The sequence below is a fragment of the Vicia villosa genome, linkage group LG6 (genome assembly GCF_029867415.1).
Source record: "Vicia villosa cultivar HV-30 ecotype Madison, WI linkage group LG6, Vvil1.0, whole genome shotgun sequence".
NCBI lineage: Eukaryota > Viridiplantae > Streptophyta > Magnoliopsida > Fabales > Fabaceae > Vicia > Vicia villosa.
This window is the reverse complement of record NC_081185.1, coordinates 138112513-138130400: the sequence shown is the minus strand read 5'-3', so window position 1 is coordinate 138130400 and position 17888 is coordinate 138112513. Positions and strand designations below refer to the sequence as shown.

The 17888-nt window shown below is 34.8% G+C and overlaps 1 protein-coding gene and 1 non-coding gene across 2 annotated transcripts; one reads left to right on the top strand and one right to left on the bottom strand.

The window, feature by feature from the left end:
* The first annotated feature begins 2298 nt into the window (after positions 1-2298).
* On the top strand, positions 2299-2380 carry TRNAS-GCU (transfer RNA serine (anticodon GCU)). The gene has a single exon. It is a non-coding gene; the product is annotated as a tRNA-Ser (tRNA).
* A 7896-nt stretch (positions 2381-10276) lies between these two features.
* Positions 10277-12524, bottom strand: LOC131610199 (uncharacterized). Its single transcript, XM_058882089.1, has 3 exons — positions 11408-12524; positions 10663-10742; positions 10277-10571 (listed from the first exon to the last, which is right to left on the bottom strand). Exons 1-3 carry the CDS (start codon positions 12299-12301, stop codon positions 10478-10480), a joined length of 1068 nt encoding a protein of 355 aa, XP_058738072.1. The 5' UTR covers positions 12302-12524; the 3' UTR covers positions 10277-10477.
* Positions 12525-17888: the final 5364 nt, after the last annotated feature.

Here is a 17888-nt window from a genome sequence, read left to right as displayed (position 1 = left end):
AACTTTCAATCTGATTTTTTTTTTGAAAATAAATGATATTCATTCATTCAAATCGATAGAGTACATCGTTGCAATACAAATTCAAAATCGCCAAAAACAAAAAGGATGAATCTGCGAACAAATCCACAGCATCCATGTTAATAGCATAAAACGGCAAATTGCATATGCCTACAAATATTAATGTATTGACTGTATTGAGATGTCCGAAATATTCATGCTTCCGGATCTGTAGCGTTGACGGCACCAACGTCATTGATTGAATCTGCACTAGATCGAAACTAATCTTTCAACCTGAAACAAATGAACACCGCACAAAAACGGAAAAACAAAATACCCGCACAAAGACGAGAAATCAAAATACACCACAGAAATATGGGAAATCAAAACAAACGATGACCCACGAAATCACAAAAAAGACAAAAAGAAAAGGTGTGAAAATCACTTACTTAAGTAATAGATAAACAAAAACGATTTGGAGGGGTATAACATTGATAAGTGTAAGTTGTTTTCTAATATAACTTAATATCTCATATTATAATTTTCTAATTCAATTTGAAGAGTTATATATTTAGTAAGGGGTCGGAAAAACACTCAAACTATATACGATATAATAAACTCATCTTTTATGACATGTTGACTGCACGTCATGAAAGATGCAATGTACAAGGTATAACATTAGCAATAATACTATTATCAAAAAAAAAAAAAACATTAGCAATAATACAAACATTTACATCATACTTAAAAAAACATCAATAATAACACAAATATTTACATCATACCTAAAAAACATCAAAAATAACTCAAACATTTACAACATACCTAAAAAAAATAACAATAACACAACAAACATTTACCTTTATCAATAAAAACTAAAACTTGGCTTAACAAAACAATAAGATACCTCGACAAAAAAATCAACTTATTTCAAAATAAAGATATAGAATAAACAAAAATAATAAGATACATAGACAACAACAAATGATATATAAGCTAAACACAAATATCAATATACCTAATTAAAACATTTATAATAACACAAACAACAACAAACGATTTATGAGCTAAACAAAACAACAAGATACACAAACAACAACATATATGAACTAAATAAAAACATCAATATACCTAAGCAATAACATTCACAATAACACAAACAACAACAACCAATTTGTACAAACAACGATATACCTAAACAATAACATTCACAAAAACATCAATATACCTAAACATCAACATATCCCAATAAAATCATCAAAAATATCACAACTCATAACCTAAAAGGTAGAAAAATCTCACGTACCATATATGTGAAGAGGAAGTCAAAGAAATGAGTTTGATGTTTCCGTCTTGCTTGTTGTGTAACAACTTTCCTTGACCCATAAGAGTTGGAGAAGATATGTTGGAGTTTTGTGAAGAAATGGAGATTAGAATAAGGCGTGAGAGAGATGTTAGAGTTTTGTTTTATGAGAGACGGATGTATTGTACTTAAATGAGAGAAATTTCACTTATATATAAGCAACATATTTCACTACAGATGATAAAAACGACCGTGATGAAATGTTAGTATGTTTCACAACGGTTTCTATTTTAGATCGTAGTGAAAGGTATTTTATTGTTAATATAAATATAAGATTATAACTGACACGCTCATTTTATAACCAAAAAAAGAAAAACTGTAGGTGCTAGGATTCAAAGTCTGACACTCTAGATACTTTTTACTACGGTTGTTAGGTTTGACCATGGTGAAATTAATTTAAGATAATAACAAAAAAAAAGTCTAAAAATGAGTTATTACTGCGAAATACTAAATGACCATAGTAAGACGATGTTACGAAATGTATATTTTGTAGTAGTCAATGTGTTGCTTGCTAGTTATAAATGCGTATTAAACTTTTCTTACATTCGGTTTAAGTGTGCATGAGCCCCTCTAGTTACCTCACACTCCCATATAGCTTCTTTTCAATTATATTTAATCAAATCCACCAACAATTTAATTTCCTAACTTCTAACAATCCAATTGTGGTCCAGCAAATGATAGGAAGATGAATCCGACAAGAAACATAATACAATGTCATTGTCTTTGCATCAACTAGAAGATGGAAGTTGTTGGTTTCTAAGTGTCACCTCTTTGCAAATGACGAAAATAAATTATGATCCACCAAGTTGTAGTTGGTGGAGGTGGCCTCTAAAAATTCAGTGTCATCAATGGCATCGATGAATTAGATTTATTCTTGACTTTTCACAATCATTCATATTTCTATATAAATCTATATATATTCAAAATATTAACATGAAGTCGCTTTGGCCGAGTGGTTAAGGCGTGTGCCTGCTAAGTACATGGGGTTTCCCCGCGAGAGTTCGAATCTCTCAGGCGACGAATTTTATTTTATTGCAATTTTTTTGATTTGACATTGCGTGTTAGGATTGATATGCCATATTATCAATCTAATAAACTCCAGGGATATAAAACACATTTTGTATCAAGTAATCTTTATATGAATATGGAATTATAATTTACGCAATATATACATCCATATTACAAGTTTGAAAACAAGAATATTTTATGTGTAATTAATAAAAATACATTAATTAATATTTAAAATATACAAAACTTGAGATATGACAACCAAAATATTTCCTGGACCCACAATTTTACATGTTTTGAGTGTCGTGAGTCTATTAATCTTTCTTCGATAAACTATAACCTCAATGGTTTTTGGATTTTTTTGTTATCATACTCTTCACCTATTCTTAAAAAAGAGATAGTAACATGATTTATGTTAAACACTTATTGAATGCACAAGACTTAATAACATATAACTTATTGGGTCATTGATACTTGGCTTCTTTGAAGCAAGTTTGACAACTCCCGATGTTTTGAATTCACTAGGCCTAGCTACTTTTGGTTTTACACTAATGAATGATCTAACACTACCAAACTCGTAGGCACTTGTTGTCACAATAAGAGTTGGTTTCATTGCAGGTGTTGACTTCAGAGGTGATTTTGGTTTCATAAGAATTTTATTAATTCTAATAGATTGAATGTCAAGTATGACATCATCCCAATGTCTTCGTCATTAAACATATGTTCTAGAGTCCAAGGTTAAGTCCCAGAAAATTTATGCAACTTTATTTGTGATACCATGTCTTCAAAGCTTGAAAATACTATATCTTGAGTATCTTCAGCATGGGCAGGAGCTTAAGAATGTACATGGATATCTTCAACGGGGGAATAAGCTTGAGAATGTGCTTGCGAATCTTCAACAGGGAAACAAGCTTGAGAAATACATCGTTACTGTTCCAGGATGATCGTAATAGACATTAATCGATTGCCCAAAATGGATTGCGGTTCATTCAAACTATCCGTAGAACAAGGGAGTTATTCTGTAAAAGATACGTGAGTTATCCAACGGCTCCCCGCATCTCACGCCTGGAGAACAACAGTTTGTTACAACTCTCTCACTATATTACCAATAGATTGTAAATAAAAACAAAGTGATCAATTGATTATAAAGAGAAAGAAAATAAAAATAAAAACAAACAAACAAAAGAAGTTGAAGATTAGTAATGACATTTTAACATTCAAAAACAAAAGACATGTAAATAAAACTAAACAATCAAATAAGCCAACGTTTTACCCAAAAAAAATAAAAGAAACATATGTTTTTAACACTCAAAAAATAAAAAAAGAATGATTAGTTGACTTGTAACATGACATTGGTCACAGAAGAATTTTAAACAAATGTTTTTAGCACATAACAAATAAAAAAGAATAAAATATTGACTTATAGCATGACATAATAAACAAATAAAGAAGAATGAAAGAATTTTAAACAAATAAATATTGACTTAGAGCATCTCATCAATTCAATTTTCTATTATATAGGTGAAAGAATTTTGAATAATATATATAATGCAATGCAATGAGATCAAACTCTATGACTCAATCCATGTGGTACTGTTTACCCAGATTTCTGGTAAACAACGCTAGTCTCTTATTAAAGGTTACAGACGAGATCAACTAGAGAATCTCAGAACTAATTGTGCTATGTTTGCTTTAAATGTAGTTTTGACTCGTATTTAATGCACAAAGGATAAAACTTCAAAAGGATGTGAATGCACAGAATTTAAGGAAAATTGAAAAGGATTAAAAAAGAAACCATTGCATAATAATGTAAAATGGTACACATACGTACATTTCATAAAGTTACACTCGTTTCTCACTAATTTGCACAGAGATTGAGTATTCTTTTGTCAATGTCAAAATGCGAACCATAAATCCTATAAACAAATTCGTTTATATAGATTTTCAAATAATAATTGTCCTAACAATCGACTAATAATCTACCAACACGTGTCTCGACCATGCAATCTTCGTCCATTAATCTTCCACGTGTCCTAGAGAAAAATTGTCTTATCTTATCCATTCTCTATTGATTGGTGGCGTCAAATGGTTGAAATAAGTCCAAAAACTTTTAAGTCTTTTCCTCCGACTTCCTTTACACAAACTGCTTCTTCGACTTTCTGACTCAAACACAGCCGACCGCCTTCGACGAAACATCCCTTTCGACTATACTAAAAACTTCAACTCCCTAACTCCCTTCTTTGGACATCTTTAAGGTTTTATATATCCAAATATTTAGTCGAAATCTTTAAGGTAACAAATTTCCCCCTCAAAAGGCCAATTTCGACTATACTGAAAAAGGAGAAATTTGGCGTTTTGAATTCTACTAGATTTCGACTACTGTGATAACTGTTTAACTCCATAATTATATTAAGATTTCCAAGGCAATCATTATTTCCTAATCCCTAGGTTAGTGGGCTCTTAACTGTCACCATCACCTATTTTCAATTTCTAAAGCGTTTGATATGATTTTACCTTTACACGCTTTTTCCCTTTGTTGACGCATCAAACAGGAGTCTAGGTAAACTGATTCCATCTATAAAAGCAACTCTTCACTTTTATTTTCATTTTTACTTTTACGTTTCATCAATTTTTCTCTTCAAAAACTTTTCTCTTCCAAGCTTTTACCCATTTCCTGCTTCAAAAACCCTTGCAAATCTGCAACAATGGTCGCTGCTAAGTCCACAGCTTTTAATACCGGTATGAACTCTTTGGCCGCTATATTATCGCGAGAAGATGAAGAAAAAGGATTATCATTCGCTCCTCAACCTCCTGTTAATGATATGAAGAACATCATTTGGAGAAACCAAATGCTTATCCCCTATCAGATTTTAGACAAACTTTTAGCCTTTCTTGGGCCATATCCTGATCCCAGGACTCACCCTAACAAGGTTAGTAACTTATTTCCTGTATTTAATTCCACTATGCCAGTGGCATTTGAAAAAAACCGTCAACTGGACTTAAAGTTCATAGATCCTTCCATGAGGGTTTTCTGTTCAACTCCACCACCAGGCAACAAAGACTATCTGGCTCGGCTCAACAAGGTTCAAGCAAAGAAACAACAAAGATAGGAAGAACTAGGGATATTCGACGCCATCCAATTGTCGAGGAATGCTCACAGAATTAATTCTAGCATGTTGATTGCTTCCCTTTTCTTCTAGGAAGGTTCGACTAATACCTTCCATTTTCCTTGCGGGATGATGACTCCTACACTCTTCGACATAGCAGCTATCACAAGGCTCTCACCTTTAGGGGAAATCTTCGACCCTACCCTTCCAACAGAAATGGAATTCAACTTCAGGAATGCCACTATCACCAAATACATCATGGATCACTGTGTTAAGAACTCTGTTGAAGTCTCTGACGAAGAGCATGTGGCCTTCTTAACCTACTGGTTTTCGTATTACCTATTTTTCCTTGGATCCCTCCAAATAGCTAAAGCTTACATCCCCATGGCCATTCAAATACATGAGGGTCGAAAAATTTCCTTAGGTAAGCTTTTGTTAGCCTATCTTTATCAAAACTTAGGCTTAGCCTCTTTAAGACTGAAACACCTTCACGAAACTACAAAACAATTCTCTCTATCAGGCCCTTACTGGCTACTGCAACACTAGCTAAATGTCACTTTCGAGTCACATCTGGGTTTTACAATATCACAAGCAATTATGGAGGTTATGCACGACTGGCGCGTCGAACGCATCAAGCTTGCTTTGCAAACTCCCCAATGTGAATCCAACAAGACGAATTTCATGAAGTTCATTAAACTGTTCTCAGAATGTAAGGTCTTCCTTTCGTCCATGGCTCCTTTCTCCAATAGGTGTTTTGGACCTAGTTGGTTTAGGGATATCTTTCTAGGCAGAACTCTGACATCACATGCTCACATGAATGCTATTTGGGCAGCATTTTTAACTCCGACTCTTTTGTCATATCGAATCGAATCCACTGGAAAATGTTATGGGTTCACAGGTTATCAACCTAACTTGGTGTCTCGACAATTTGGCCTTAGCCAAATGTTACCCAGAAGTCTATACACTCATGAGACTGACATTTTTTGGTCGGGAACACCATTCACCTCTCGAAACCATGTTGACTGTTTAAAGTTCCACAATAAACAGTTTCTGGAACTTCCCAAGTTTACCCTTCAAAACTCTTACTTGACGACTAAAGAATTTGAGGACTGGTGGTGTCAGTACTACCAACTGTTTGATGCCCCCTCCTTCGTCAAGAAATTAAAAACTTCCTTTGATGTTTTAGAAGACCGACTAAACATAAGTAAGTTCCTTGTAATCTCGACTTTTCCTTCATGCAAAGAACAAAATTTCTTAACTTTCAACTTTTCAGGCCTTGAAGGTAACGCTCCAGCTGTCGAAGTCGAAGGACCTGCAACTAGACAAGTACTACTATCCTGGTGTATGATTATCTTTAGCTTTTGTCCTAAATTTAATTTACTTTATTTCCTCAGGGTCGAAAACATCAAAGTAGCTCAAACACCACCACTATCATCAAAAAATCCAAAACAAATACTGCGAGAAAGGTAATTCCTTTTTGTTTATCTTATTCATCTCCTAAGGAATTCTTTATCTGATAATATCCATGTCACTATGTTTTCTAGTTAGTTGTAAGTGATGATTCTGAAGAAAATACTTCGCCAAAAGATGACGAAGGTGAAATATTTTCTCGACCTCCTGCTCCAACTCCAGCTAAAAAGAAGAACAAGATCACCAAGAAACCTCCTCCTCTCAAAATTATTGTGAATAAACAATCGGGATTGAAGATAACAAGCATCCCCATAATTAGTGCCGAAACAAGCATCCCCATAATTGAAATCCAAGCTCAACTCAAAACCGTGATTGAAGATAACAATTCTAACAGCTCTCTTGATCAATCATAAATCCTAAATCTGAAGAAAACTAACCCTTCAGAGGCCTTGTTACGCTTACAAAAGCTTAGGGAAACTTCTCTTATAGAGAAAATCCCTACTCAGTCAAAGGCTCTTTAGGACGAGATCGAGGCTCCCATTGTGTCTCTAATTTGTCAACTTCGTGACCATCTCCATGAACCTGACTTTCTACTTGTCCTCGAAGAATCAGATACTCTTGGCGGAGAAATACGGAAGACGCTTGACCAAATCATTAAGGCGTCACTTCCTGCACCAATTGCCCAATATTTCTTCGACTTCGAGGCCTATTTCAACCAACTCTAGCGAGATTTGATTTTGAGAAGGAACACTGATCTTCAAACGAAGAACAAAGTTCTTGAAATGAATAGAGAATGGGACTTCAATGTTGTTTCTACTAAGAAAGTCGAAGAACTTCAAGAGAAAGTACAGAAGTTCTGTGATAAAGAGAAGACGATCAACAGCAAAATTTCTAACTATCAATCCCAAATCGTCGAACTCAACAAGAAAATAGCCGAACTTGAAAAAGAAAAGACTACTCTGGCCCAAATCGAAGGACTCCCTTCCTCTGAAGTCATCAATCAAGAGGCTTTACAAGGAATCGATCATGGCGAAAGGGCCCTTGAGCTTAAAGAAAATATTCAAGCTCTCAAGACATAAACACCACAATGGAGCCATTCTTGCTTTCGAGAATTTTTCAGAAAATTGTGACTCAATAGATTTCAACAAAGCTTATAATGCACCAAATTCCCTTCAAAAAATGAAAAGAATAGAATTGAATAACAAGAATCGCTATCCTTATTCTTCAGAGGAGGAATCCCTATCCTTAGGAAGCAAACAAATATATTAATCCATAACATATAAGCAAAACTTATATGGAAACATATGATAAAATTGGATACATCAACAAAACCCAAATTTTCAATTTCATTCAAAAATCAAAAGGAATTAATTGAACATGATTCATAGCAATCTTTTTACTATATAATTGGTAGCAGATAGCATAATGAAAACTACCCAAATTACACAAACAAGTCTCTAAATCTGACCCCATCATCCCTAAATGAAATTGATTAAATTCTTGAAAACCCAGATCATGAATCAGCATTTAAATCTATAAAAACCAATCCTTTTTAACAAATATAAAACGGGGAGAATTAACAGCACAAAAGGGGTCAGAAAGAAGAGAGAAAGATATTTACATTCTTGACCAAGATGAAGTTAGCGACGGCGACTGTGGCCAGTACGCCAGCGAGGATAGCCACCGGGCCTGTAAGGAGACTCCACTTCCGATAGATCATCTTCTTCTGTTTTCGTTCTTTTCCCCAACCAGATCTAAATATAATGAAAATACGATTCGTTGAATTCCTTGCACTCCATGTGTTGAGAAAAAACCAACCATATGATAAGAGAAAATAAAGAGATGGAGAACACCATAGAAACTTGTTGTTGTTGCAGAAAGATGAATAAAAGAAAAAAAGAGATGGAGAAGAGATAGAGGCGGCTAGGATTTTTGAGGATGAGAGAAGAAGAAGGTAACTTCATATATAAAATAATTCTTAATAAATTCTAAATAACAAAATATTCTAAATCATTTAAAATGATTCCATATCAATCAAATAAATACAGTTGGCGTGCCACGTCTACAAAAATTAACGGATTTTGCCAAAATTTAACAGAAGGGATTAATGTGAGTAACGGAATGTGATTTGAGGGACTCAAAAGTAACATTTATTAAATAAGGGACTAAAGTGAAATCTAAAATTAATCTAAGGGACCAAAGTATATATATATATATATATATATATATATATATATATATATATATATATATATATATATATATATATATATATATATATACTTTTTTAATTTTAAAATCTTTAAAAAATATATCAAATTCCAATCAAAATATACTTAATCAATTAGATAATAAACCAAATAATTAATTATTCAATGAATCTAAGAAATAAAATTTATTTGAAATGACACTTATTTTAAAGGTGAATTCTTATCTACCCAACTCAAAAAATTGTGTAAGGTTACATCCTTTGTAAAATGCTTTGAAAACAACAAACATGTATAGTATTTTAATAAATAATTAAATATATTAAATAAGATGGAATCATGTGATTGGTTGGAGGTACACTACCCAACTTTTTGTGATGGGTAGAGAAGTTGTCCTCATTTTAAATGACATATACATTGTGCAGAAACGGTGGCAACAAATCTGATATTTATGCTCTTACTCAAGGTTATTATTCTCATCTAGGTTAAGAATTTAGGAAACCGCTCTTACCTTAATCCAAGAGAACAAAAGCCGGATTAGAAAATATACCCATCCTAGAGACACCAAATCATGATCAACAGACTATCATAGGTCTCCATACACAAGATCATATGATTTGCTGATTGAGAAATGTCTCTTAAAGCAGATTCAAAGACCTTAACTCCTAAGATGTCAAGAGAAGTATTCAAACTTAGGTATATTTTAACCAACTTCTATGAACTAGAATTTGTTACTTAGATGTATCATCGTCAAGAAGTCCTACTGGATAAGTTGTATAGTGATACTGATAGCCGATAGGTAGTCAGTCACTAGTCAAACGGCATTTATTGACTGAATCTCAATCATCAACCAAACGGCTGATCCCAATTGAAAATGACTCATAAATAGGCAATAGTCTCCAAACGGTTTCCGGACTGGACTGCTCTTAAACGCCTAGAGTACATCCAACTGCAACAGAAGTATCGGAACATAACATAACTAATGAGCCTCTAAAATGCCTCGAGGAAACGTTTGCCATCGAGAAAGTTACAGACAAGAAATCAGAACCACCACTAAATTAACATGAAAGACATCATCTAATCCTACAACCTACATCTGCCAATAGAGTGCAGTCAATTGTAGTTAATTCCCAGGTTTGAAGCATTCAAGACAGGAAATATAAAATGATTGTTACAAGAGCAAGTAACAGCACACAATTCATATAAAACTAGACACGGCAAGAAACATGTTAAATTCCACATAGGAAGCCAAAGTTCTGAAGATAATATATGAGTAACCATTGCAATTCTCAATATCTAAAGTGAATCCATAAGTTATTCCTTATGAATATTCAAATCCATAAATCCTACAACCTAACAAAACAACAGACTACGTGAAAAAAGACTCAAATTCCAAAACCAAAAACAGCACGTATCCTTTGGAAAATATGTTCCCGCCATCCCCTTTCGGTATTCTCCACCACAGTGGCATTGCCATACCTGCATCAAAAGCCAACCATATCAGCAAATCACTCAAAATAAAAAACAAACACTCCAATCATTCAACAAAACCAATATTCAAAACACTCACCTATCTTCCACAGGTACATCAGTATGTGTCAGCTTAACAACAGTAACCCCTGGTTCAGGTTCCTCAAAAACAAGTTTCACCTGCAAAACAAACCATCTTTCTATCACTACATTGATTCAACCACATACAATGACAATTTCGAAGAAAGTCACCTCTGAAATAAATGTGTGCGAGTATTGTGTCCAAAACTGACACGACACTTGTGATTAAGTTTAATTTATTTATTTTTCAAATTATTAGCGGCATCGACGTGTTAATGTCAGTGTCGTATTTCCGGTGACCGTGCTTTATAACTAACCCTACTTCAACGTGTTAGTGTCAGTCTTGTGTTTCCGGTGACCGTGCTTCATAACTAACCCTACTTGATCTTTGGAAATAGTAGGGTAAGGATTAAATCAACCATGCCGCCTCCCACACTATTGTTATCAATATTCAAAAATGATCATGAAGCTGTAAAATATGCTAATCAAGTTCGTCGCTATCAAATGTATCCCTAACATTATTAAATTAGTTTCAAAATTAACAGTGTCGACGTGCTAGTGTCGGTGTCGTGTTTCCGATAACCATGCTTCATAACTAATCGAGTAGTAAATATATAGTTGAATCAATATTAAAAAATGTTCAACTACAAAATATGCTTATTTTTGCTAATCAAGTTCGTCTCTATCAAATGCATCCTAACATTATTCAATTATAACATTATTCAACTAGTTTCAAAAACAATATCAAAACGATAATTATATACCTGCGATTGAACACCATCGGCCCAGCTCCCGAATCTCCACCTCTGCACAATCAACTTAGCTTCTTGCAACTCCAAATTACTTCCAGTAACAGACCCATCAAAAATACTGATCTCACCACCAACCTCTTTACTAATCCTCGCATTACTCTGCGTAAAACCCTTCCACCTATTCTCATCCATCAATATCTCATACAAATCCTTCGCCCTACAACTAAACTTCTCCGTCAACACAATATTCTTCCGTCCTTTCTTACTCTCCTTCTTTTTCTCCACTACACCCTCCTTTTTAACAGAATCACTCTTCGCAGCTGTCGCCGTAGCAACCGGAGCATTATTCTGATTTTGCTTCAGTGGCTGCGGCAACGGCTTCTTAGTATCCAACTCCTCTTTAACCGGACCTCCTTTCGCCATACTCTGAACCCAAACCCTAACCTTCTCCAAAATCAACCCCTTCTTCGAAAACATCGCATCCTTAATCCTCTTCCCAATCGGTCCCTCATCTTCAACCGTAACCCTAATATCAGGATCCTCATCCGCGTTCTCATCAGAGATATAAGGGATTTCAACAGTACCGTTAACTTTCAGCAACGACTTACCTTCGGAGTCTTTGGCTTCACCTTCCCATGAAAGAGTGAGATTCACCTCGTAGCCGGGGATGATCTTCCCCTTACGGATGTTGATGTAGGCTTCGCCGTCGAGGTTGCGGAGCGCGGTGGTTTTGATGAAGAGGTTACCTTCGCCGTTGAGGATGACGAGATTTGAGAGGAGGTTGGTAAAGAAGGCTCTGGACCATTCTAGACAGTTGGTTTCGGACCAGTGCCAGTTGTGGACGTTGGTGCCGTCGGGTCTTTCTTCCACGATCCACCGTTTATCGCCCTCGCCGTATTTCGCCATGTGAGGGTGGTAAATAGTGCCGCAATGTTACAAGGAATAAGGATTAGGATTTTAGGGAATGTGTTTTTCGGGGAGATGGGAAGAGAGTGGTTTGATTTAAGATAGAATGGGGGAGTGCTTGGAAAGGTCTAGAAGGAAGAAGGGAATTCGTAGTTTAGGGGTTGAGATTTGATTTGAGAATGAGAGGAATGGAAGGGTCTAGAAAGTGAAAGACAAATCAAATAACGGATTTAGTGTGGCGTTTAGCCAAACATGATATTGGCCCAGTTTGTTATATAAAAAAAAAATTAAAAACCTACCCATCTTTGTGAAATTTTCAAAAATAACTTAAATTTAAGTTTTAAAATTTAAACATATTAAATATACAATCATTTATTTCAAACTAAATATTAAAAAAATTAAATATTAAAATTTGTATAAGAACTTTAAAAAATTGAATTTTAGTGACGCCATGATTATTTTAATGAAAAATAAAAGAAATAAAAAAAAACTTAAATAAAAAATAAAAATAAAGATGTTGGATGGTTGACTTTGTTGCATATGGTTTTGATATTGAAGGAGATCTCAACATTTAAATAATTTTCCTTCTATTTAGTAGACAATGAAATTATTTGATTATAAAGTATTTAATTATATATTATTTAAGTATATTATGTTGCGATTAAAGTTTGTTTGCAGTTCTACTTTATAATTTTGTACTATTTTATTATGTGTGATATATATGTTTAAAATTTGAAATTAAATTATGAACTTGTAAATTTATTTATGATATGATATTTTCAAAAAAATTAACTGCTAGTTATATTTTATAGAGACTAAATCATCCGGTTTGAAATGTTTTATACCTATATAATTTTGTTATAACGACTGGTTTATTGAACCGAGTTATCTGATTTAGTCATGTGGTTCGACCAGTGACCCAGTGGTTCGACCAATAAACCAGTGACCCAATACCCTCACCGATTTGATGCCCGAACCGGTTTTTAAAACACTTCTTATGACCATATAAGTTAAAATTACTAGGGATTTAATGTTGGATTTTTTTCAGGTACTCAAATTTGGACACTTCGATTTTAGTAAACTCGTGTATTTTCTTTTAACTTTTTTTATTTTTATTTATGTAAGAGAGCAAAAACAGATAAATAAATAATGTATTCTGGTTTGCACTTTTAGAGCTTTCTTTCCTCATATTTAAGCATTACGAGAGTTTCTATCCATTGCATTGAATTTTATCACATCTCTACTATACTACGTTGCACGTATTTGAAGTTATACTCTATTGCTTTGGTAAATTGTTCATTTTTTTTAACTTCACATGTATGCATTGTCTAAATAGTGTGAAGGTATGATTACCATTTATCGGTGGTCGTGTGTTAAGTTAAGACCATGGTAATGAAAATCAGACGGGCCAGTTCGATCGATTGAATCGAGAATCAGAGTTATGTCTTGTTTAAAATGTCCAAGAAACTGTCTTATTATAGAATTTGAAAAGAAACGAAAAACCAGATAAAAAACGGAAGAAACCAAAAAAATTGATGGTTCGAACTGTTCCATAAGTTGGATCGTGGTTGTCATTTTTCTAAATAAAAAATACAATGGTGTGGTTAATTAATGTGAGGAAATACTATGAGAGAGAGAGAGAGAGAGAGAGAGAGAGAGAGAGAGAGAGAGAGAGAGAGAGAGAGAGAGAGAGAGAGAGAGAGAGAGAGTCTCAGTAACAAATAAAAAAATATAAAAATGATATAGTCATTTCAAATGAAATTAGAGTTTTTGTTTTCAAATATATTTTAGACCTAATTTATGGATATGACCATTAGTTTTTATTTCTTCGGTACGTGGTTTAATTTTGGCTTGTGCTTGTTTTCTTATTAGTTGAATAAAAGTATTAATTTTCATATTTATCTTTCGATAATTAGTATTTATTATAAAAGTTTTAAACATTTTCAAATAATCACATATAAAATTTTAAAGGGTTTATAAAAATAAATTTATTATATAATTAATAATAAAAAATTTATATACATAATTAAATCATTTAAAATTATTTAATCTTATTATTTTTATGTATTATTTTTTTAAATAATAGTAATAATAATAATAAGTATATATTTTATTAATATTGGTTGAGTCTCGACCCAACCCCGATTCGACCTTTAAACCTTAAACTCTTTAGTGTCTTGGTTTATTGCCCCGGTCAGTTTTAATTATCTTGGTTAAGACTGTAGTGAGCAATGTGCTCTTTAGGGTGCAGAGAATATGTATCACTCGCGGTCTGTCCATTCTCTTTAAGAGGAGATGTATTTATAGAGGTTTATAGGACCTAGAGTTTCTTTGGGAAGGATCACCGTCCAAGTAATCAATAGTAGACAGTTGAATCCCTATTTCTAAGGGAGTCGTGGGTCAGTTAATGACCTTGACTTTCTCTATATTTGAGAAACGTCATATCCCGCGTTTTCCACATAGGGGCGCGGAAAGACTATGGGGCAAGACGATACCTCCATTTGGGCGACCTTCTATCACCGCCTCTTTTAGGACAGCCCAAGGGCATCGCCCTAGGCAAGACCTTTTACAGATTTAACACTTGGTAGAAGACGAAGTGTTTTTTCAATCGTAGATTATATGAGTATCCTGCTAACTGGTACTTCCTCTTGCGGGGTTTTAGCTATCTGTGTAATTCGATCGAAGATACATTAAATCTCTCATGCAAGAGATTGATTAGCCAATAGAATTTAAGTATTCCATACAAAATTGTATGTAGCCCGACTGACGACACTATCAGTTCCTCAGACGAGGCATTTCACCTATTTGGGTGGGATTAAGCCCTTAAGCAAGACTTGTTTTCAAGTCTCTCAAGATGGATATATGTTGCGTCTCCTATGTGTGACTCTTTAGTTTTGTCTTGCTTGAGGAGACACTTAGTCCCCCAGGAAAGGATTTAATTAGCTTAGAGAATCTAAGTCTTCTAGATAGAATTGTATATAGCTCGGATGACGAGACTATTAGTCCCCCGAGCGAGGCATTTTACCTACTTGGGTGGGACTTCCATCAAACCCTCAGGCAAGACTTGTTATAAAGTCTTTCTAGCTGGATATCTCTCGGTCCTTTTAGGCATGATTATTAAGTCTTGTACATTCGAGGAGAAATTAAGTCTCTTAGGCGAGAATTTAATTAGCCTATTTGTGTTTCCTTATGAGGCGACAAGGATATTCTCCATGAATTCCAACAGAGGAGACGTTGCCCCGAGGGTCAGCAAGAATCTTCGCCATGAAGTCTAGTATAGGAGAGGTAAACTGGAGGGGTGACAAGGATCTTCGCTATGATATTATCATTACATCTTATTAACATTACATTCATTGCTCTTATTCCCAAACAAAATAATCCAAGTTCCCCTCACGACTTTAGACCCATTAGTATATGTAATGTAGTCATGAAGGCAATCACAAAATAAATTTCCAACAGGATGACAGAAATTCTGCCAGACATTTTTAGTGATGAGCATAATACGTTTGTTAAAGGCAGATTAATCACAGACAATACCCTGATTTCTATTGAATGTTTCCATTTGATGAAGATCAAAAAGAAAGGAAAAAGGGGTATTATGGCTCTGAATTTGGACATGTCAAAAGCCTATGCAAGCATCGAATGGGAGTTTATCACAGGTGCTCTTGAAGTTGGTGGTCTCCCCTCCGATCTGGTCCATTTTCTCAAGAGGTGTATCTCTTATGTCTCTTATATGCTCCTCGTAAATGGCCAGCCAAGTATAAATTTGTATCCTAAAAGAGGACTTCGTCAATCAGAACTCATTTCTCCTTATTCGTTTATTGTCTGTGATGACTTTAATTCAGTATGCTAAAAAAGGAAGAGCTCTGCAAGGCCATTTGTGGTGCGCAAGTTGCAAGGAAAGCTCTTTCATCTCCCATCTCTTTTTTGCAGATGATAGTCTGCTTTTTGCTCATGCAAATGCTATTGAACATGACCATATTCTGAAAATCCTTTCAAAGTACCAACAAGATTTTGGGCAGGTGGTGAACATTGAGAAGTCTAAAGTCTCCTTCATTGAAAACGTGTGTGATGGCACCAAAGAGTTGATTAATCGACTGGAGTTTAGAGCAGTTATCAGACACTCAAACTATCAAGGCCTCCCTGTGGTTTTTGGTAGGTCGAAGAAAGAAATTTTCTTTCCATTAGATGAAGAGCAAAAAGAAAGCAAAAAAGGGTATTATGGCTCTGAATTTGGACATGTCAAAAGCCTATGAAAGAATCGAATGGGAGTTTGTCACAGGTGCTCTTGAATTTGTTAGTATCCTCTCATACCTCGTGCATTTTCTCAAGAGGTGTATCTCTTATGTCTCTTATCAGCTCCTCGTAAATGGCCAGCCAAGTATAAGTTTTTATCCTGATAGAGGCCTCCGTCAACCGGAACCCCTTTCTCCTTATTTGTTTATTGTCTGTGCTGACGTTCTTTTAGTATGCTAAAAAAGAGGAGCTCTCCAAGGCCATTTGTGGTGTACAAGTTGAAAGGAAAGTTATGTCATCTCTCATCTCTTTTTTGCAGATGATAGTCCTACTTTTTGCTCATGCAAATGCCATTGAAGCTGACCATATTCTGTAAATCCTTCAAAAGTTCCAACAAGCTCTTGGGCAGGTGGTGAACATTGAGAAGTCTAAAGTCTCCTTCGGTGAAAACGTGTGTGATGGCACCAAAGAGTTTATTAACCGAATGGAGTTTAGAGCAGTTATTAGACACTCAAACTATCTAGGCCTCTCTGTGGTTTTTGGTAGGTCGAAGAAAGAAGTTTTCTCCCTAGTTATCAACAAAGTTTGGAAGAAAGTGAAAGGATGGAAGGAAGGTTTTCTTTCTAGATTTGGGAAAGAGTTCCTCGTCAAGGCGGTTTCCTAGTCAATCCCAATATATGAAATGAGCTGCTACAAGATTCTCGAACACTACTGTAATGAAATTGAATCGATGTTGGCAAAGTTTTTGAAGGGGTCTAAAAATAGGGAGAGAAAGATCCATTGGATGAGCTGGAAGAGAATGTCACAAGCTAAGGGTGTAGGTGGCATGGGATTTAGAGTATTCAGTGATTTCAACAGTAGCCTCTTGGGGAAACAATTCTAGAGATTAATACAAGGTGATGGTTCCTTCTTTGAACAATTTTTTAAAGGAAGGTATTACCCTATGAGTCACATCTTAGAGGCTTCCTTGGGTTTCTAGCCCAGTTATGCCTGGCATAGTATTCTAAGTGCAAAATATGTTGTCTTTAAAGGCTCTAGATGGATAATAAGCAATGGGGAAAGTGTTCAAATCTTGAAGGATAAATGGGTTCCAACAATCCCGGGATTTAAACCTCTTAGTTCTAATTGATCCCTGGATCCTGATGTCAGGGTCTACAACCTAATTGACAGTGATTTGGGAAAGTGGAACATATAATTAACATCCCTTTCTCTGCTAGGCTATCAGATGACAAGCTATGACTTACCACTTGTTTGGTGAATTCGATAGAAGCAGTATACCAGATCCATCAACAAGTATTGATTCAGCTGTGTGGAAAGCTCCAGTCCATAAGGGAGTAAATAGCTTCATTTG

Bases quoted from the DNA above. Each gene is read 5' to 3' on its own strand.
- LOC131610199 (XM_058882089.1), bottom strand. From the start codon at position 12,301: ATGGCGAAATACGGCGAGGGCGATAAACGGTGGATCGTGGAAGAAAGA. The intron at 10,743-11,407 runs GTATATAATTAT...TTTGTTTTGCAG, and splicing joins CCGATGGTGTTCAATCGCAG to GTGAAACTTGTTTTTGAGGA. The intron at 10,572-10,662 runs GTGAGTGTTTTG...CTTTTGATGCAG, and splicing joins GATGTACCTGTGGAAGATAG to GTATGGCAATGCCACTGTGG.